Source organism: Papaver somniferum, chromosome 1 (genome assembly GCF_003573695.1).
Source record: "Papaver somniferum cultivar HN1 chromosome 1, ASM357369v1, whole genome shotgun sequence".
Classification (NCBI taxonomy): domain Eukaryota; kingdom Viridiplantae; phylum Streptophyta; class Magnoliopsida; order Ranunculales; family Papaveraceae; genus Papaver; species Papaver somniferum.
Window position 1 is genome coordinate 67,922,024 of NC_039358.1, and position 22,669 is coordinate 67,944,692.

The window sequence follows — 22,669 nt, forward strand, 5'->3', positions numbered from 1 at the left end:
AATAATGCCACTTCTGTACTACCCACAGAATTACAAAATGATTAAGAGACAGAAGTTAGTCGGTTGCTGCTCACAGCTGATTTCTGTGAAGGCCTTCGAAAAAATCAGAATTTCTCCCCACTACTAAATGCATGCTGCTAAGAGTCAGTTCTAAAATGAGAATTCTTTAGTCACAATTGTAAATTTTTGGCAGATATTAACATTGAACCAGAGTACCACTTTTCTCCATACTATTAAAGGGCTACAGTGATCAATCAATTTTATGCTTCTGACCTGTCAGTTCTAAAATAAGAAAAATTTTACTAGTCACAACTGTAAATTTTTGGGAGAAATTAATGACCAGAGTACAAACATTCTCTTGTATACTGTTATCTACGTGACAAGGCTAACAATCAAATAATCACAATGTCTCTTGAATTTAGAATCTCTATAATGTTAGACCTCGAAGAAAAATAAAAGGACATCTAAGAAAACACCATATACGAAATACATTGGAGTAGAAAAGAATTTACACATATTGCAGAGATATTTTATAAATCTATAGGCTGAGTAACAAGGAGATGTGAGAGGATACACACTGGAGTACAAAATTAAGCATTTGACAGTCATAGAATACGGAAAGATATAAGTGCACAGAACTAAGTGACCCTAATAACATAGAGCATCATGTTACAGGATAAAGTTAAGAGACAAAACATCAAAATGAGAATAAGGGACCAGATTTTTTTATTAGCGATAAGTTGTCAAAGCAAACGTGAATGAACTTTTATACATTCATTCATTCTCTTGAACAACTTCAAAAGAAAAAATCATATGGATGAACCGTATTAGTAGGTAGAATACTCTTTCCAACACTCACCCAACAAATGGAGAAACAAAACCAAGAAAATCAGTACAGATGTACTTTCTAAAAGTTGGTTATATTGGCTAACAGAAACTCCTATTAGGAATATTGCTCCATCAAACCCTATTAACTTACAGTAGACACTTTACGCTTGCTCCCGCAAAATTCTGCTCATGGTAACTCTGGCTTCAACGGTCTGTTCAGGAAGACAAAGCAGCAGGTTGCTGGCTCTCTTCATTTTGCAAACTTGCATAATAATTTACCAACACACGCCAACCCCCAGGGCACATAAAACCGTCAGGAGGGTTCTCACCGCTTTTCGCGAAAGCACGCATCTGAAATTTAAAATTGACAAGTCCAGTGCGATTTATTAGATACATATACAGTTCCTGGTTAAAACAAGAACTTTCTAATCTTCATGCAGCAAAAAAGAATTTTCTAATCTTCACAAGTCATGAACATTGTGAGAAATCTGCTTCAAACTCAAAACTGCATGTTGCCTCATTAGACTCTGGCTTATCCAAACCAAAGTCCGCTTAGCCAACAAAAGATATGAGTGCCACATTCATAGCAGCTACCATTATGCCACAGACACACCAGAAAATAAAATCCAGGGATTGTGATAGCAAACAATATTAACATGAATAGAGCATCAGAGTCATATATAAAACAGTAAAGCTTCTTTGAGGCAGTAAGTGCCAGCATTTTTCTTCTAGTGTTACATACATACTACTGTAAATCTCGCAGCAGATAGACATAAAAACCAGATATAACAGTTGTTCTTTTACCTTGGTACCGGAGATGAAGAGAAAATCCTTAGCTCGTGAAGGATCAAAGAACGCCATTTTCTTTGCTTGTGTGTCGTAAGCTGCCACCTGAGAAAGATAAGGTGTACCAATACATGTAAGATGGAAAAAAGAGCTCAGCAATACAAAAGAAAAAAAAGCATAAAAGCGTAGCAAGCGGTTGAAGAAATAAGTTTAGCATAAAATTCCAGCAAACATTTGAGTATTGGGTAGCGGGAAGTTCTATAAGAAACTAATAAAGCTAAGTTTTACATGCTGTGAAAGATTGATGATATTGGAAGGTTTTTCAATAAGCAAAAGCTACCTGAAAATCACTCCAGAGAACATCTCAATGGTTCTCTAGGTATTACTTAACTCATAAACTTCATTTTTATTACTCAAACTCAGATCATTAGTTCTATATGGGATTTCAAAAGCCTTATTTACAAATCAGCAGCAACAAAAAGAAAAAACCATTCAACAGACAAGATAATTCAACTGCCACTACAACCCAGATTTAGAAAGTTCTATATTTTAGTAACAATATAATTTGTCCCAAACCAACTTTGAAGCATTAAAGGCAATGAATAAACGAAAAACGAAGGAAAGAAACAACGTCAACAATGAAAAAGTGTTTCAGCATATACCTTGAATGGCAAAATGTTAAGCTTCTCCAAACCTGGAGCCATGCTTAAAACCTTTTTCCCGTGATCTGGATCGTACAGATCCCTCTTCTCTGTTGGATGACCCATACCAGCAGGGTCTCGACCAACGATGTAGAAATTAGCCCCTGCATTTATTCTTGCCTTTGCATGCCATTGTACTTCAGTTGGACCTGCATAGTGCATGGGTGATGGGAATATAGCCACAATAGTGGTCTTGGGGTCAAGAACACCGTCTTCGAGAACCTGAAAGGAATAAGAGATTGGAATAAGTAAAACATTAGAAGCTCATACAAACTTTATACTGAATATGGAACCGTCAGAGTGGATGAAATCAGTGGCACTGACCTTGCTGTGTTGCTCCATCCGAACATCCAATGGCACATCATCAGCCTTAACAAAACCACCTAAAGGGTGAAGCAGTAAGATTGGATTCTTGTAACCCATATCCAAAAGTCTCTTACGTGTGTCATTCATCAATAATGCGTGACCATTATGTACAGGATTTCTCAATTGAAAAGCAAAAACTGCATCAGCTTCACGCTTATCAAATTCTTGGCGTAGTTCACTTGGAGAAAGCCTGTATTGATCAAGACCATCATTGTATTTAATAGGTTCTATAACTTCCAAATCCCCACCGATAAGCCAATTTCCTGCTGGTGTTATCACCTCTTCGACATAAGGTAATCCTGGAGCTGTTGTTCCCCAGGTTCTAGCAATTCTCTCTTCTTTGTTATGCTTATATACTTCAACACTGCACAACAAATACAGTATGTCCATAGTTAACTCCCAACAACCTGTGCTTATGTACATATCCAAATTATCCAGTTTGTTATGATGAATAATGAATTCACATAAACCACAGATAATCATCATTTCTTTGCTTTAGTGTAAATTATGCCATTTCACAAATTGTTGAGATAATATAAAGAAATTACCTTCTGAGAATAGCAACCAAATCCCCATTAGGCCCAACCAAAGCAACATCTTGAGACTCAGCAATAGCTACTTTATCATTATCATCAATAGCCAAAACAATTGGAAGAGACATATTCACAATTGATCCATCCTTCATTTTAATACAATTAAAATGCAAACTCTGTAAATACTCATCTTCTCTCATAAACCCTTTTAATGGATTTGCCCATCCTTCACTAATTACATGTACCCATTCAAGATCAATCTTAGTAATCTTTACTTTTGGCATTGATTCAGCTTCTTTTCTTTTCAAATCTCTTTCACTTTTAGGTACCACAAGATTAACTAATGGTCCACCATCAGGATCAATCAAAGAACTCTTAATCACAGTAGAAGATAACCCACCGTTTTTCACAGACATTGATGAAGAAGTTGAAGGAACAAAACTGATTAGTGAATTGAAATGATAAATGGGTCTTGTTTTGATTTTGGTAGGGATTAGGGTTTTCTTAGAAAAGGGTTTATTTGTGGAGTTGTAAAAAGTGAGATTTATTGTTATGGAGTTTGCTCTAAATGTGAGTGCCATTTGTTAAAGACTTCTTTTTTGCTTTTGGGTTTTCTGAAGATCCGTTTAATTTGGGGTTGTACACTCTGTACTCTGTAATAGTGATCTCAAGAGACTGCAAAAAGGTAGTATTGTTGGTGACATTTTAGTGGAGAAGATTAAAAGTGAGCAAGAATCCAAACATTCAAGGATGTCCACAAGTTTGTCGTAGTATTTTTCAAGGATTTAATGCCGCCATTAACGCCCCTCTAAATACCAAATTTGGAAACATACTCTATAGTCTATACAGTTAAATGCTAACTTATCCAAACAAAGTATGGCCTTATGCAAGGTGGTGGCTTGATCCGAAAATGCCATGGGCCTAACATTTTAAGAGAAAAGGAACACTTAGGCCTATTCCTATGCACAAGGCTAAAAAAATTGATATACCCAGGTGGCATGGTAAATGAGCTGCGCTACTATGAAAAATAGCTGACCGATTGAGTTATTATCAACAGTTATTATCAACAGCGCAGGTGAGATTTTGAATATCGTTGGCGTTATAGTCTCCATCACGCGCTCCTTTCAAAATCGTTTGCGATATTATGAATATTGCTCAACGGCTATTTCCCCCGCTAGTTCTTATATATATATATATATATAAATATACGCCCTTGTGCTCCTTCAAATTACTCACACCTACTTCTACATATATTTTACCAATTTTTTTATATGTATTTTCAATTTTAAATTTCATAATCATCAATGGCGGGATCCAATGAAGAGAATAATGTTATTATGCATCGGTTTAGATTACAGCAAGAACGCATCAATAGAGGTTGCAACAACTTGATGATGAGGAAGCTGAAGATAAACAACTAACCGACACTCTGATGCTCGTACATTCAGGCCAAATATCTAGAGTTCCGGAGCCAAAAGAAGTATTCTCAAGAAGATATATGTATCAATATAGAAAAATTTACCACCAAAAGCTGATGCACAATTATTTTCCTCGCAATTTTGTGTACTCTGATCAAAATTTCCAAGGTTGATTCTGCATGCCTCAGGACCTGGTGAAAAAAATGATTGATGAGCTTTGTGGAGTAGAACATCAATTTAGTTATCAGTTTGATGCACTAAATATTAGAGGTCATAGTCCTGAACGAAAAGTTACTTCGTCTCAAAGAATTCTAGGTTATGGCAAACCAGTGGATGTGAACGATGAATACCTTCGTATAGGAAAAATAACTTCATTTACTTATGTTTCATTGTTTTGGGAAGTAATAATTAATCATTTTGGTCCCACGTATTTACGAAAATCAACCGATGAAAATGTTAGATAATATTAAGGGAAAATCAGGATACGGGATTCCCTAGAATGCTAGGTAGTCTTGATTGCATGATTGGGTGTCGCAGGGACTCCCTGTTTATTGGGTCGGTCAATATAAGGGTCATTACCCAAACCGTTATCCTTGAAGTTGATGCTTGTTATGATTATTGGATATGACCCGTTTTTTTTTGTCTTCCGGGTTCATAAAATTATATTAATATTTTGCAAAAGTAGCCTCTGTTTGATGATCTAAAGTATGGAATTTGTCCCGAAATCGGTTTCACAATCAACAAAATTCAATACACTCATGTGTATTATCTTGCGGATGGTAACCATCCAAAATGGTCAACCTTGGTTCAATGTTACTGCCATCCCCCTGCCGGCGCACTAGGTAATTCATATCGTCATTTTAACGAACATCAAATGGCGTTGAGGAAGGATGTAGAATGAGCTTTTGAAATTTGGGAGGAAGTTCGTTATCATTTGTGGACCATGTCGTGGTTTAAGTCCTCGTGAAATGCATAAGACTATGCTCACATGCATAATTCTACATAACATGATAATTCAGGAAACCCGTCATGACAAGGAGTGGACTAACTATGAAGATAAAGATTTGAGGCCTGAATTCAACCACAAAGAGGCGCGCCTACAAGAAACTATGGGCAAATGACTAATTACGTTCAGAACCAGAATCTGTATGACCGATTAAGAATATCTGAGAGTGAATCTTTGAGAAGAGTATGGAAGAGCCGGTATGCGTAACTATTAAGTTTTATTTTCTGTATTAGTATAAACATTTAATTTTTAATTTGTTTGTAATTTGTTTATTCAATATTAAGTTAATGAGTTAAACTTTTTATTAAGTACAATCTACATTTCAAATTAAGCAACTTTTCATTTCAAATTAATATTAAGTAAAATGCAAGAACATTTCAAATTAATACTAAAATTAATACAGCAATTATCTAGAGGTACTACTACGTTGAACTCATCATCATCACCAGTTTGGTTGTTATTAAATCCAGCTTGTTGTTCAATATATGCTTGAAGCCTGTCAAATTCGATTTGCCACACATATTTTTGCTGGGGATTCATAATTGAAATGTCAGTTTCAAGAATGTCATGCTTGTCATAGTCATTCACAAATTTTTCTTGAGAAAGGTGACTTTTTTTGGTCTCCTTGTTTTGAAACTTCCTGTCAACCGTTCTTTGCTTTTCGACGGTCTTCTGATCTTTACTCGTGACGAAAGTCATGTTGATTATTTCAATAATTTGAAAATCACTTTGACGAAAATAGTTTGTGGATAACAACTATTTTAACATCCTCTAAGAAATTTTTAATGATTGAAATGAGAGTTTAGAACAAGTAACAATGTTTGAATATAAACATAGGGTGTTTCTCACATTTTTGTAAAATTCCAAAAACGGGAACCTAAAGCATGCGTACCAGTACGTGTACTGGCGGTTGTTGGGGCGAAAGTTTCACGTCCGTGAATTTCTGTTGGAGTTTAGAAGTAAAAACAAACTCAATCCGGTAACTTATGTATGCGTACCTGTTTGCATACTTAAGCAGGTTACTTTCTAAAATCGGTTTGCTCATGAACTAAAACATTTATATAATAAGGAACGCAATCTTTGCAAACCGTGGCTATGATGTTCATGAATTGATTCGAGTGAATCAAAATAGATTTTGCTTCGATAGTGTCTTGTATACTTCTATGAGATCTAAGAAATTGAACAACTCTCTAACTAGTTCATTTGAGTCATTTGAACTAGTTATGGTAAAGATGAATAAGGTTGATATGAAAGTGTTCATATGGCTAACCATCGGTTAACTACTGTTGAACCAACTAAGTGTACACGTTTAGGTACGGTTACTCAAACCTAAATGATGGTGCATTTCATTTGTGTATAACAAGATAAGTTCGATCTAACGGTTGAAAGATATTAGCTTGAATCTAATTAGGTTTTCATCTAACGGTGAATATTGAATGCTTTGTTACCAAGATAACTTAGATTACAAACCCTGATTTGAAATTTATATAAAGGAGAACTCTAGAAACTGGAAAACTTGATCCCCACACCTCATGTGTGATATTAGTTGCATAAGATAGAGTCGATTCTCCTTTAACCTTAGGTTTTTCACGAAACCCTGTAGGTTAACGACTTGAAGACTTCATTGGGATTGTGAAGCCATATCCAACTATTTTCTTTGTAGTTGTGTGTTCTGATCTTGTTGTTTCCTATCGTGATTGAGTACTATCTTCTTTAAGATTTGCTCGAGATTTTATCTCCTATAGGCAAGATTGAAAAGTAGTCACAAACACCTTCGTCTCATCGTTTGTGATTCCACAATATCTTGTTTCGTTAATCGATTAATATTGTGAGGTGATTGATAATACTAGGCTGTTCTCCGGGAATACAAGTCTGGTTTTATCAATTGGTTCATGTTCACCTTGATTTATCAAAAGACGGAACAAAACTCATATTTCTGTGGGAGATAGATTTATCTATTCAATAGACTTTTCTGTATGATACAGATTTGTTTATCAAATCTTCGACTTTGGGTCGTAGCAACTCTTAGTTGTGGGTGAGATCAGCTAAGGAAATCAAGTGCGTAGAATCATGTTGAGGTTCAGAGACGTAAGGAGCGCAACTGTACCTTGATCAGTGTGAGATTGATTAGGGCTCAACTACATTCCAGTCCGAAGTTAACTAGGAGTAGGCTAGTGTCTGTAGCGGCTTAATACAGTGTGGTGTTCAAATCTGGACTAGGTCCCGGGGTTTTTCTGCATTTGCGGTTTCCTCATTAACAAAACTTCTGGTGTCTGTGTTATTTATTTTCCGCATTATATTTTGTTATATAATTGAAATATCACAGGTTGTGCGTTGAATCGATCAATTGGTAAATCCAACCTTTGGTTGTTGATTGATCCTTGAACATTTGTCTTTGGTACCGGTCAAGTTATTTCTCTTGTATTCAATCAGGATCGCAAATTCATATTGTTTGATTGTGGATTTAATTGAGAAATTGAGATATAACTCTTCGATATACTTTTTTTTCAGATTGAGTCTAGATGTCTAGTTGATTCTCTTAAAAGTATATTGTAGTTAGCTCATACTGATTGCTAAGCGAAATATTGGGTGAGGTTGTTAGACCCCCGTTTTTTCAAAATTCAGCGAAATATTGGGTGAAGCTGTTAGACCCCCGTTAATTGATTAAGATTATTGTGAGGTGATTGATAATACTAGACTGTTCTCCGGGAATATAATTGTGGTTTATCAATTGGTTCATGTTTGGTGTGATGATAAGATGCACACAATATGCTTGCAAGTATACAAGGTCAAGATTTGTAATAAAAGGGTGAGTAGGGGTTTGTCCACAGGGAGAGGAGCATATAAGAAGTTTTCCTAGGCTAATAAGAGTGGCAATGCACTATGGCAGGCAAGGTTTCAGGCATACAAACAAGAATGCAAGGTAAAGCAATAGAGAAACAGGCTAAGAACCACAGCAGGGAAAGATAAGCAAAGAACCAAAAATGCAGGGTAAAGCGATAAAGAGCAGTTAAGAAAAGCAACAAACAACCAAGGCTTGGCAGCCAAGGGCAAGAGGCAGGATTGTGCACTGACTTCAGTGCACAGTAGCTACAAGGTGCAAGAAAATAAAAGCAAGAAAATATAACTGAAATTGCAAACACAGGACTTGAAAAAGTGACTGAAATTAAGATTGACTGAAAGAGAAGTGGTGGGTAAGCCAAGGCTTATGATCCACCTTGTGTCCTAATCAAGTGACATGGTCTAGGTTATGTTCAATCCTAAGCATACAACTAGAAATGAAAGAACACCAACTTGCTCACTAGTCTACCCCTAGCATTGGCTGTCTTTTGACAGTACAGCCAATCACAGGCTCTATGAACATTGACATCTCTCATTTGCACAATCTAAACACAGCAGGGAAGAACTATCTAGCTCATTCACACTTGACAGTGCACAAGGATTCACTGAGCCTTGGCCTGAAGATGATTAGCTCATGCTAACCATGAAGTGACAACATGCATACACTAACATAGATAATTCATACATAACTAGCAACATATCAGATAATTCAACACATAAGCAACTTGCAACTGTTAACTGAGAAGAACACTGAAATTTGAAATTCATAAAATTTTAGCAAATTCTCTACTGGCTAGTCCAGAGAGGTAAATAGTGTCCTCTACACACTTCACCCAACACCCATTTATACCCCATACACATAATTTTGGTTTTCCCCAATTTTTCCCCAAAGTCAGTAAAATTAGGTTTTGGTGAAAAATTAATTTACCTACTGTTGATGAGATACTCGCTCCATCTCGTCGACCCAATCTTTTCCTGCTTCTTCTCGTTCCTCTCCAGCTCCAATTGATGCTTTAATCATCATATATATCACCAATTTCTCACCTAGGGTTTCAGGGCAGAGAGATGAGAAATTGAGGTTGTAAATGATGATTAAAGAGATGGTACGTGATGGGTTTAGGTAGAATAGAGAGTTGGTGGTTTGGTGGCTGTTGCAGGAGGGGTGGTGGTGATGGTGGTGCGGCAGGGTATGGTGGTTGTTCTGCAGAGGGGGGTGGTGTAGGTGATGGCTCGACTGTTTGGGAGAAGGGGGTTGTTTGGGTAGGTGGTATAGGCTCGGGTACTAGGGTGTAAGGCGAATGCATCGAGTCTTGATGTTCTGTGACTCTGAGCTGCGAGATGCGAAGATGGTAGGTAGATCGGACGGTGATGTGGAGTGAAGCTTTGGAGCGACCGTCAGATTATATGATACAACAAAATGAACGGTACTTGATGGAGTTAGGTACTGTAGTGTAAGGCGGAGATATCAAACTTCGATGCACAGCAAGGGAGCGACCGTTGGATGCGTCTGGGAACTGATCTGACGGCTGAGAACGGAGGCGCTTTTGTGTGTAGAAAATGAGGTTGTGCGCACCATTCTTCGCGGCTTCCTTGCGTAATTTCTCCCGGGCTTTTCACTACTTTTCTGCTCTTTTCGCTCCGCGACTCATCCGAACTTTATTTATTACCTAAAATGCAAAATTAATTAATAAAAATATTTATTCTTGAAAACAATGAAAATACAGAATATGGGATAAAATGTAGAATTAATGCATAAAAGATGAGTTAAATGCCAACAAAAAGGGATAAATATATACATTATTTGGCACTCATCAAATACCCCCAAACCTGAATTTTACTTGTCCTCAAGTAAAACAAAACTAAGGAAATCCTAACTATACCACTGTCGCTGGTCTCTCGAATGCATTTAGCGTATGCACTAAGCCTTTTAAACCACTAAGTGTCCCTAGTGGACGAGTTGAAGTCTCGTGAAGGTTTGCTTAGAACGTACCTACAAAGTTCTAGGTCAAAATATAAGCTCAGATTCCATCAAACGTGACATGTGCAAAACAGTTTAAGCTCACAGCAAAATGGAGATGTCAATCTAGCTATCGAAGGCACAATCCTAGCACTGATAACAAATAAGACATGTGATAAGAGTGTAAAGTGTATCTACACATGTGTAAAGAAAGATCTGAAGTCATGACTACTAATCACCAAGAGATAGTTTCTCAGGCTAAGAACTGAGGTCGAAATCTAGCTAGCTGTCCGGACTTTACGAGAATTGTGAATGAGTTGGAGGTATTTCACAATTACTCGCGTTGTACATCAATGGCATACACCCTCCTTGCTTATTACAAAAAACAACAAAAGATGACTCTTTACATGACTCTTATTTACATTGACTATCTCTTTTATTTTTGGAACAAGAGATGATGGAATTGATAAATACTTGATTTTTTTGTATTTTTCTGATATTTTTTTTTTTTTTTTTCTGAATATATACATCGTTTTTTTTTTTTTTTTTTTTTTTTTTTTTTTTTTTTTTTTTAAGGAAACACTTTTGATACATATACAAAAGGAAACAAAAATTACATGACACTTTGCAAGAGGTAGCCCTTTTTGATGCACCCAGTTAAATTCGATGGTTGTCTTTCTTAATGTAACCTCCACCTTCTATCCCAACCAACCAAAGAACAAGCTAGTCAGTTTCGTTCAGTATTCTAAAGTGATTGGCAATCGTAACTTCCTATCAACACCTTGAAGATCGAGGCCATACATGTATTGGTAGATCGTGCGCGTGCAAATTTCTTATCACTATGTGAATTGTGCTAGAATCAGGGTGCCTAAATATCTAGACTAAGACTCCTAATAATACATATTTGCACAAGAGTCAACATTTCAAGGTAAATGAGCTCCATTTTTATGATTTTTCATTTTTTAATTTTTTTTTTGAATTTTGATTTTTCAATTTTTTTTTTTTTTTTTTTTCAAAAAGAAGGAGTTTTGTTTTCAATTATGGCAATTATCATGGTATCTACTCTATACCCCCAAACCTAAACTAAACATTGTCCTCAATGTTTCAAAATATGGAAAGAATTATAAAACAATATGAAGAGGAACATGCTGAGTAGAGTAAAAGGAGAGAGAATACCCGATTGTACGGCGAGCTCGATTAAAACTCCGTTATTCAAGGCAAAAATCCATCATATTAGCAGTCACAATGGATGAGCACAAAATATACAAAAGGAAATTTAACTAACACATTATCTACAAGAAAATTTGGTTTTTATGGGAAAACGAAAAATTTTGGTTTTTAGGGAAACATTTGGAAAACTTTTTGGTTATTTAGGGAAAGAGTGGACCAGTTTAGTCCACATAGACTGGGTCCTCCAGGTTGGTTGTTTCAATGTCGGGTGGAAATGGCTCAAGGAATGGCTTTAATCTCTGCCCGTTGACTTTGAAAACGTTCTTGTTGGAGACATCCTCCAGCTCTACAGCTCCATGAGGAAAAACTGTGCGTACTAGGTACGGACCCTTCCATCTGGAACGCAGTTTTCCTGGAAAAAGATGTAATCGGGAGTCATACAGCAAGACTTTCTGACCAGGAGTGAAGGATTTGCGCAGAATACGCTTGTCATGAAAATCTTCATCTTCTGCTTGTACAGCTTGGCACTGTCATAAGCCTCATTTCTCAATTCTTCCAACTCGTTGAGTTGAAGTTTCCGTTGAATTCCAGCTTCGTCCAGAGAAAAGTTCAGCTCTTTGATTGCCCAGTAGGCACGATGTTCTAATTCCACAGGTAGATGGCACGGCTTTCCATACACTAGACGATAGGGGGACATGCCAATTGGTGTCTTATAAGCTGTTCTATAGGCCCACAAAGCATCATTCAATCTCAATGACCAATCTTTCCTGGACGGGTTGACCGTCTTCTCCAGAATGTGCTTAATTTCCCTATTAGACACTTCCACTTGTCCACTAGTCTGAGGGTGGTACGGAGTAGCAACCTTGTGAGTTATGCCATACTTGCGTACTAAAGACTCAAAGTACTTGTTACGAAAATGTGAACCGCCGTCACTGATGATAGCTCTAGGGGTACCAAAACGTGAAATATGTTTTCCTTTAGAAATGAAAGTACCACCTTGTGGTCATTTGTTCTGGTTGCTATGGCTTCTACCCACTTAGAAACGTAATCAACTGCGACTAGGATGTACAACTTGCTGTCAGACATGGGAAATGGACCCATGAAGTCTATCCCCCAAACATCAAAAATCTCCACAATCAAAATGGGGTTCAATGGCATCATGTTTCTCCTCGAAATGCTTCCTAGCTTTTGACAGCGTTCACAAGCAACACAATAATCATGGCAATCCTTGAACAATGATGGCCAATAGAATCCACACTGCAAGATCTTTGCAGCGGTTTTCTTGGCACTGAAATGGCCTCCACATGCTTGGTCATGACAGAAAGATATCACATCTTTCTGTTCAGTGTTGGGGACACATCTCCTAATGATTTGGTCTGGACAGTACTTAAACAAATATGGGTCATCCCAAAGGAAATGTTTGACTTCAGCCAGGAATTTAGAGCGGTCTTGTCTCGACCAACGTGAGGGCATCCTACCTGTAGCGAGGTAGTTAACAATATCAGCAAACCAAGGAAGGTCTGAGATAGACATCAGCTGTTCATCTGGGAATGATTCTCTAATCAGCTCAATTCATCAATAGACTCTAAAGTTAATCTAGACAAATGATCAGCAACCACATTCTCACAACCTTTCTTATCACGGATTTCGAGATCGAATTCCTGTAATAAGAGTATCCATCGAATAAGGCGAGCTTTAGCATCCTTCTTGGAAAGAAGATACTTCAAAGCCGCATGGTCTGTGTATATGATGATCTTAGACCCTATCAGATAAGATCTAAACTTGTCTAATGCGAAAACGACGGCAAGCAATTCCTTCTCGGTAGTTGAATAATTGAGTTGGGCATCATTAAGGGTTTTGCTAGCATAGTATCACATATGGTAGTCTATCAACTCGCTGTCCTAAAACAGCACCAACAGCATAATCAGAGGCATCACACATAAGTTCGAACGGAAGCTTCCAATCGGGTGGTCGGACTATAGGAGCGGTGGTGAGAAGGGTTTTTAATTCCTCCCATGCCTTCACACAGCATCATCGAAATTGAAGGCAACATCTTTGGAGAGAAGACTGCACAGAGGTCTGGAGATTTTGCTGAAATCTTTGATGAATCGCCGGTAAAAACCAGCATGACCTAGAAATGATCTGATCTCCTTCACAGAGCAAGGTTGTGGTAGATGTTGAATGAGGTCAACTTTAGCTTTATCCACTTCAATTCCTTTTTCTGAGATGATGTGTCCTAGAACTATTCCTGAATTCACCATAAAATGGCATTTTTCCCAATTTAGAACAAGGTTCTTTTCTTTACATCTGGATATCACGAGGGCAAGATGCTTCAAACATTCGTCAAACGAGGAACCAAAAACAGAGAAATCATCCATAAAGATCTCGAGAAAACTATCTATCATGTCAGAAAAAATGCTCATCATGCAACGCTGAAAAGTAGCAGGTGCATTACACAACCCGAAGGGCATACGTCTATAAGCAAACGTCCCAAATGGACACGTGAATGTAGTTTTTTCCTGATCTTCGGAGCAATGTGAATTTGGTTATAACCGGAAAAGCCATCTAGAAAACAGTAGTGACTGTGTCCAGACACACGTTCTAGCATTTGGTCAATGAAAGGGAGCGGGAAGTGATCCTTCCTTGTTACTGTGTTCAACTTCCTGTAGTCGATGCATACTCGCCATCCTGTGTTGTACGAGTAGGGACTAATTCATTCTTGTCGTTCTGAACAACAGTAATGCCTGACTTCTTAGGCACAACTTGAATGGGACTAACCCATTTGCTATCGGGAATTGGGTATATGATACCCGCATCAAGTAGTTTCAGGATCTCTCCTTTGACTACATCTCTCATGTTAGGATTAAGTCTCCTTTGCATTTCCCTCGATGGTTTGGCATTCTCTTCAAGGTTAATGTGGTGCATGCAAATGGTGGGACTAATTCCTTTGAGATCTGAGATGGTCCATCCTAAGGCCTCTTTGTGTTCCTTAAGTACTTCTAAAAGCTTACTTTCCTGTTCCGTGTCTAAACATGATGAAATAATGACAGGTAAAGTATCAGAAGAACCTAGGAATGCGTACTTCAACGTACTAGGCAATGGTTTCAATTCAAGCTTGGGTGGCTCAACAATGGATGGAATAAGCTTGGAATCAGAGAATAGGGGTTGTTCCACTTCATATTTCCTTTCAGTGACGTCCATTTGAGGTACAGATTCGAGCAGAGATAGGACGTCACTACAGTATGCATCATCATAGAAATCAGGGTTAAAGTTCTCCATACATGCTTGAAAGGGGTCAACGGATAGAATGTTAGTCAACGAATCTTGCATTAATCCTTCAATCATATTAACTTCATACATCATCATCAAGATTCACAGGTTGTTGACTAATATCGAACACATTCAATTCTACCGTCATGTTACCAAAAGACAGTTTTAACACTCCATTCCGACAGTTGATGATCGCGTTGGACGTAGCCAAGAAAGGACGTCCTAAGATGACAGGAATGTGACAGTCTGGGTTTTGTACAGGTTGAGTGTCTAAGACAATGAAGTCTACGGGAAAATAGAATTTGTCAACCTTGATCAAAACATCTTCGACCACTCCACGAGGAATCTTGACAGATCGGTCTGCCAGTTGTAGAGTGATAGATGTTGGTTTCAACTCCCCAAGACCTAACTGCTCATAAACAGAATATGGCAGTAGGTTAACACTTGCACCTAGGTCTAATAACGCTTTATTGACCGTGTGTTCTCCTATAGTGCAAGAAATTGTTGGACATCCTGGATCCCTAAACTTGGGTGGAGTTTTGTTCAGAATGATGGAACTTACCTGCTCAGCTAAGAAAGCACGTTTTTGCACATTGAGCTTGCGCTTTTGAGTGCACAAGTCTTTGAGGAATTTGGCATAAGCAGGGATTTGCTTGATTGCTTCAAGAAAAGGAATGTTGATGTTGACTCTCTTGAACAGATCTAACATCTCATTGTAATGGGTACTTTTCTGTTGATAGATCAATCTTTGAGGAAATGGAGCAACAGGAAGATGAGTTGGCAAAGGGACATTCACAGCAGTAGAATTGTCAGATTTTCCAACTTGCTCAGATTCTTTGGTTTTCTGGGGTTGTGGAGACAACGTGGAATTTGTATCAGACTCATTAGGTTCGCCTACGTTGTTCTCGATGACTTTACCACTTCGGAGGGTGGTAATGGCATGGATTTGATCAGGTGAGGTTTCAGTGCAGGATGTTGTGCCTGTTTGAAATATCCTCTTTGGATTTTGTTGGGGTTGGCTCGGAAGTTTACCCTTTTCTCTCTCACATATTTGATCCATCTTTTGATCTAGATTTTTCTGACTTTGCATCAAACTCTGGAACATTTCCTCTAAGGTGGATAATCTCTTGTCTGTATTGTGTGAGGTATGATTGTTGTTGAGAGTTTGATTGTTGTTGAGGGTTTCTCGGGTGTTGATAACCTTGATTGTTCTGATATCCCTGATTGTTTGATAGCTCTGATTTGATAGCTGACTGGGTTGAGATGGTCCTCCTTGAGTGGGTCCTTTTGACCATGAAAAGTTAGGGTGGTTTCTCCATCCTGGATTGTAGGTCTGTGAATAAGGGTTATGCTCTGGTTTCTGAAACATGGCATGTGCCTGTTCAAGCCTAGACTCCTGGACTGCAAGCAAATCTGGACAATTTTGGAATTGATGGTTGGGGTCGTTACAAGCAGCACAAACAGATGAAGCGACATGTTCTCGGAGAGTAGTGGTGGAAGGTTTTGAATTTTTATGTAGTTCTAACTCTTCTAATCTCCTAACTATTGATGCCATGTTTGCTCTACCCTCAAAATCCGCTTCAATCCTAAAAGCCTTTGCTTCGGATGTAGTCTTTCTGGTTTCACGGATGGATTCCCACTGTTGCGTCTTTTCAGCTACTTCAATCAAGAAGTCCCAAGACGCGTCAGCAGTTTTATCTACGAATAGACCATTACACATCGACTCAACCGTTGTTCGGGTGGACACATCTAGACCTTCATACAAAATTTGCACAAGTCTCCATTTTTCAAAACCATGATGGGGACATTGGAGCAATAATTCATTGAATCTCTCCAGGTATCTAGCTAAGGTCTCACCTTCTAACTGCACAAAGCTATTCAGACTTTGACGAATTGTCGCAGTCTTGTGGTTCGGGAAAAACTTTTTGAAAAACTCCTTTATGAGGTCATCCCATGTCATGATGGATTGAGGTTGTAAAGCATAGAGCCAGGCCTTTGCCTTATCTTTTAGGGAAAAAGGAAAAAGCCTTAACTTCAGGGTTTCGTCGGTCATTTGAGTGAAACGCAGAGTTCCACAAATTTCCTCGAATTCTCTCACGTGGTGGTAAGGGTTTTCATTCTCAACACCTCTAAAAATAGGAAGCATCTGTATTGTGCTAGATTTCAGCTCATAATGGCCATTAGCCTCGGGCAGCAAAATACAGGACGGTTGACTGGCTCTAGTTGGGTACATATAATCCTTGAGGGTACGTGGTTCTCCCATTGTTTCTGGTTGATCTGGACTGTCTCCCTCAGAACTTAGAATTTCGATAGGTTCGTCTGGGTTAATTCTAACAAGTCTGTTTGTCTGGTCTCTGTAGGTCACAATCATGTCCTAGTAGGTACCTTAACTAACATGTTGGTCAGACAGAGCAATTGGAAACAATTTGGCCCAAGGGTTATGAAAATTTGGTTTTGAATGGGTTTTGGTTTAAAGAAGGGGTTTTGTTTTTGGTTTAAAAATTTTGGGTTTTTGAAAATTTTTGAACTAAACCTATCATAAATTATCACAACTCATAAAAGAAAATAAAAACAATAATAATAATTTAAACAAACCCATAAAAGAAAAAAGAAAAATAAAAGAAAAATAAAGAAAAACAAAAAGAAAATAAAAAAAATTATTACAATCCCAAATAAAAAAAAAAGAAAAAGAAAATAAAAATTATTACAATCCCAAAATAAATAATTAAATAAATTATTACAAGCCCAAATTTGAATTTAAATGAGGCCCAAGTGGGTTAACTCATGGGTTAGGCTTACTTGTTTTTGGAGGGAAGCCCAAAAATAGGCTTTTAGTCCCCTTTTTAGTTGCAAGGCCCAGTTGGGCTTTAGGATCGTCCTAGCAGCAGCGAAGCCCAGGAGCAGTGAGTTGCAAGCCCAGCAGAAGTTGAGGTTACTGAGCCCAGCTCAGTTGGTTCAAGCCCAGTTCAGAGATTGTTGCACAAGCCCAGCAGAAGAGGTTGGCAGCAGGCCTGGCAGCATCAGTTGGCAGCAAGTTGGCAGCAAGTTGGCAGCAAGTTGGATCAGAAGCAACAGCAGCAGCAGCAGCTAGGCAGCTTCAGTTGGCAGCAAGCTTGGCAACAGCAACAGCTTGGCAGCAGCAGCTTCTCAGCAGCTTCAGCAACACTTGCAGCAGCAGAGCAACACTTGCAGTTGCAGCAGCAGCTAGGCAGCATCAGTTGGCAGCAAGCAACAGCAACAGCAGCAACTTGGCAGGGCCAACAACAGCAGCAGACTCTGATCTTGAGAAAGGTGACTTTTTTTGGTCTCCTTGTTTTGAAACTTCCTGTCAACCGTTCTTTGCTTTTCGACGGTCTTCTGATCTTTACTCGTGACGAAAGTCATGTTGATTATTTCAATAATTTGAAAATCACTTTGACGAAAATAGTTTGTGGATAACAACTATTTTAACATCCTCTAAGAAATTTTTAATGATTGAAATGAGAGTTTAGAACAAGTAACAATGTTTGAATATAAACATAGGGTGTTTCTCACATTTTTGTAAAATTCCAAAAACGGGAACCTAAAGCATGCGTACCAGTACGTGTACTGGCGGTTGTTGGGGCGAAAGTTTCACGTCCGTGAATTTCTGTTGGAGTTTAGAAGTAAAAACAAACTCAATCCGGTAACTTATGTATGCGTACCTGTTTGCATACTTAAGCAGGTTACTTTCTAAAATCGGTTTGCTCATGAACTAAAACATTTATATAATAAGGAACGCAATCTTTGCAAACCGTGGCTATGATGTTCATGAATTGATTCGAGTGAATCAAAATAGATTTTGCTTCGATAGTGTCTTGTATACTTCTATGAGATCTAAGAAATTGAACAACTCTCTAACTAGTTCATTTGAGTCATTTGAACTAGTTATGGTAAAGATGAATAAGGTTGATATGAAAGTGTTCATATGGCTAACCATCGGTTAACTACTGTTGAACCAACTAAGTGTACACGTTTAGGTACGGTTACTCAAACCTAAATGATGGTGCATTTCATTTGTGTATAACAAGATAAGTTCGATCTAACGGTTGAAAGATATTAGCTTGAATCTAATTAGGTTTTCATCTAACGGTGAATATTGAATGCTTTGTTACCAAGATAACTTAGATTACAAACCCTGATTTGAAATTTATATAAAGGAGAACTCTAGAAACTGGAAAACTTGATCCCCACACCTCCTGTGTGATATTAGTTGCATAAGCTAGAGTCGATTCTCCTTTAACCTTAGGTTTTTCACGAAACCCTGTAGGTTAACGACTTGAAGACTTCATTGGGATTGTGAAGCCATATCCAACTATTTTCTTTGTAGTTGTGTGTTCTGATCTTGTTGTTTCCTATCGTGATTGAGTACTATCTTCTTTAAGATTTGCTCGAGATTTTATCTCCTATAGGCAAGATTGAAAAGTAGTCACAAACACCTTCGTCTCATCGTTTGTGATTCCACAATATCTTGTTTCGTTAATCGATTAATATTGTGAGGTGATTGATAATACTAGGCTGTTCTCCGGGAATACAAGTCTGGTTTTATCAATTGGTTCATGTTCACCTTGATTTATCAAAAGACGGAACAAAACTCATATTTCTGTGGGAGATAGATTTATCTATTCAATAGACTTTTCTGTATGATACAGATTTGTTTATCAAATCTTCGACTTTGGGTCGTAGCAACTCTTAGTTGTGGGTGAGATCAGCTAAGGAAATCAAGTGCGTAGAATCATGTTGAGGTTCAGAGACGTAAGGAGCGCAACTGTACCTTGATCAGTGTGAGATTGATTAGGGCTCAACTACATTCCAGTCCGAAGTTAACTAGGAGTAGGCTAGTGTCTGTAGCGGCTTAATACAGTGTGGTGTTCAAATCTGGACTAGGTCCCGGGGTTTTTCTGCATTTGCGGTTTCCTCATTAACAAAACTTCTGGTGTCTGTGTTATTTATTTTCCGCATTATATTTTGTTATATAATTGAAATATCACAGGTTGTGCGTTGAATCGATCAATTGGTAAATCCAACCTTTGGTTGTTGATTGATCCTTGAACATTTGTCTTTGGTACCGGTCAAGTTATTTCTCTTGTATTCAATCAGGATCGCAAATTCATATTTGTTTGATTGTGGATTTAATTGAGAAATTGAGATATAACTCTTCGATATACTTTTTTTTCAGATTGAGTCTAGATGTCTAGTTGATTCTCTTAAAAGTATATTGTAGTTAGCTCATACTGATTGCTAAGCGAAATATTGGGTGAGGTTGTTAGACCCCCGTTTTTTCAAAATTCAGCGAAATATTGGGTGAAGCTGTTAGACCCCCGTTAATTGATTAAGATTATTGTGAGGTGATTGATAATACTAGACTGTTCTCCGGGAATATAATTGTGGTTTATCAATTGGTTCATGTTTGGTGTGATGATAAGATGCACACAATATGCTTGCAAGTATACAAGGTCAAGATTTGTAATAAAAGGGTGAGTAGGGGTTTGTCCACAGGGAGAGGAGCATATAAGAAGTTTTCCTAGGCTAATAAGAGTGGCAATGCACTATGGCAGGCAAGGTTTCAGGCATACAAACAAGAATGCAAGGTAAAGCAATAGAGAAACAGGCTAAGAACCACAGCAGGGAAAGATAAGCAAAGAACCAAAAATGCAGGGTAAAGCGATAAAGAGCAGTTAAGAAAAGCAACAAACAACCAAGGCTTGGCAGCCAAGGGCAAGAGGCAGGATTGTGCACTGACTTCAGTGCACAGTAGCTACAAGGTGCAAGAAAATAAAAAGCAAGAAAATATAACTGAAATTGCAAACACACAGGACTTGAAAAAGTGACTGAAATTAAGATTGACTGAAAGAGAAGTGGTGGGTAAGCCAAGGCTTATGATCCACCTTGTGTCCTAATCAAGTGACATGGTCTAGGTTATGTTCAATCCTAAGCATACAACTAGAAATGAAAGAACACCAACTTGCTCACTAGTCTACCCCTAGCATTGGCTGTCTTTTGACAGTACAGCCAATCACAGGCTCTATGAACATTGACATCTCTCATTTGCACAATCTAAACACAGCAGGGAAGAACTATCTAGCTCATTCACACTTGACAGTGCACAAGGATTCACTGAGCCTTGGCCTGAAGATGATTAGCTCATGCTAACCATGAAGTGACAACATGCATACACTAACATAGATAATTCATACATAACTAGCAACATATCAGATAATTCAACACATAAGCAACTTGCAACTGTTAACTGAGAAGAACACTGAAATTTGAAATTCATAAAATTTTAGCAAATTCTCTACTGGCTAGTCCAGAGAGGTAAATAGTGTCCTCTACACACTTCACCCAACACCCATTTATACCCCATACACATAATTTTGGTTTTCCCCAATTTTTCCCCAAAGTCAGTAAAATTAGGTTTTGGTGAAAAATTAATTTACCTACTGTTGATGAGATACTCGCTCCATCTCGTCGACCCAATCTTTTCCTGCTTCTTCTCGTTCCTCTCCAGCTCCAATTGATGCTTTAATCATCATATATATCACCAATTTCTCACCTAGGGTTTCAGGCAGAGAGATGAGAAATTGAGGTTGTAAATGATGATTAAAGAGATGGTACGTGATGGGTTTAGGTAGAATAGAGAGTTGGTGGTTTGGTGGCTGTTGCAGGAGGGGTGGTGGTGATGGTGGTTCGGCAGGGTATGGTGGTTGTTCTGCAGAGGGGGGTGGTGTAGGTGATGGCTCGACTGTTTGGGAGAAGGGGGTTGTTTGGGTAGGTGGTATAGGCTCGGGTACTAGGGTGTAAGGCGAATGCATCGAGTCTTGATGTTCTGTGACTCTGAGCTGCGAGATGCGAAGATGGTAGGTAGATCGGACGGTGATGTGGAGTGAAGCTTGGAGCGACCGTCAGATTATATGATACAACAAAATGAACGGTACTTGATGGAGTTAGGTACTGTAGTGTAAGGCGGAGATATCAAACTTCGATGCACAGCAAGGGAGCGACCGTTGGATGCGTCTGGGAACTGATCTGACGGCTGAGAACGGAGGCGCTTTTGTGTGTAGAAAATGAGGTTGTGCGCACCATTCTTCGCGGCTTCCTTGCGTAATTTCTCCCGGCTTTTCACTACTTTTCTGCTCTTTTCGCTCCGCGACTCATCCGAACTTTATTTATTACCTAAAAATGCAAAATTAATTAATAAAAATATTTATTCTTGAAAACAATGAAAATACAGAATATGGGGTAAAATGTAGAATTAATGCATAAAAGATGAGTTAAATTGCCAACAAAAAGGGATAAATATATACATTATTTGGCACTCATCAATGTTCACCTTGATTTATCAAAAGACGGAACAAAACTCATAGGTATTTCTGTGGAAGACAATTTTATCTATTCAATAGACTTTTCTATGTGATACTTATTTTTTCATCAAGTCTTCGACTTTGGGTCGTAACAACTCTTAGTTGTGGGTGAGATCACCTAAGGGAATCAAGTGTGTAGAATCCTGATGGGGTTCAGAGATGTAAGGAGCGCAATTGTACCTTAATCAGTGTGAGATTGATTAGGGCTCAACTACATTCCATTCCGAAGTTAACTTGGAGTATGCTAGTGTCTGTATCAGCTTAATAAAGTGTGGTGTTCAAATCTGGACTAGGTATCGGGGTTTTTCTGCATTTGCGGTTTCCTCGTTAACAAAACTTCTGGTGTCTGTGTTATTTCTTTTCCGCATTATATTTTGTTATATAATTGAAATATCACAGTTTGTACGTTGA

At 38.3% G+C, this 22,669-nt stretch overlaps 1 protein-coding gene across 1 annotated transcript; it reads right to left on the reverse strand.

Moving 5' to 3' along the window:
• Positions 1–703: 703 nt before the first annotated feature.
• LOC113290015 (ATP sulfurylase 2-like) lies at positions 704–3,997 on the reverse strand. The gene is made up of 5 exons (XM_026539484.1): positions 3,230–3,997; positions 2,640–3,045; positions 2,277–2,537; positions 1,633–1,719; positions 704–1,179 (listed from the first exon to the last, which is right to left on the reverse strand). Exons 1-5 carry the CDS (start codon positions 3,793–3,795, stop codon positions 1,045–1,047), a joined length of 1,455 nt encoding a protein of 484 aa, XP_026395269.1. The 5' UTR covers positions 3,796–3,997; the 3' UTR covers positions 704–1,044.
• Positions 3,998–22,669: the final 18,672 nt, after the last annotated feature.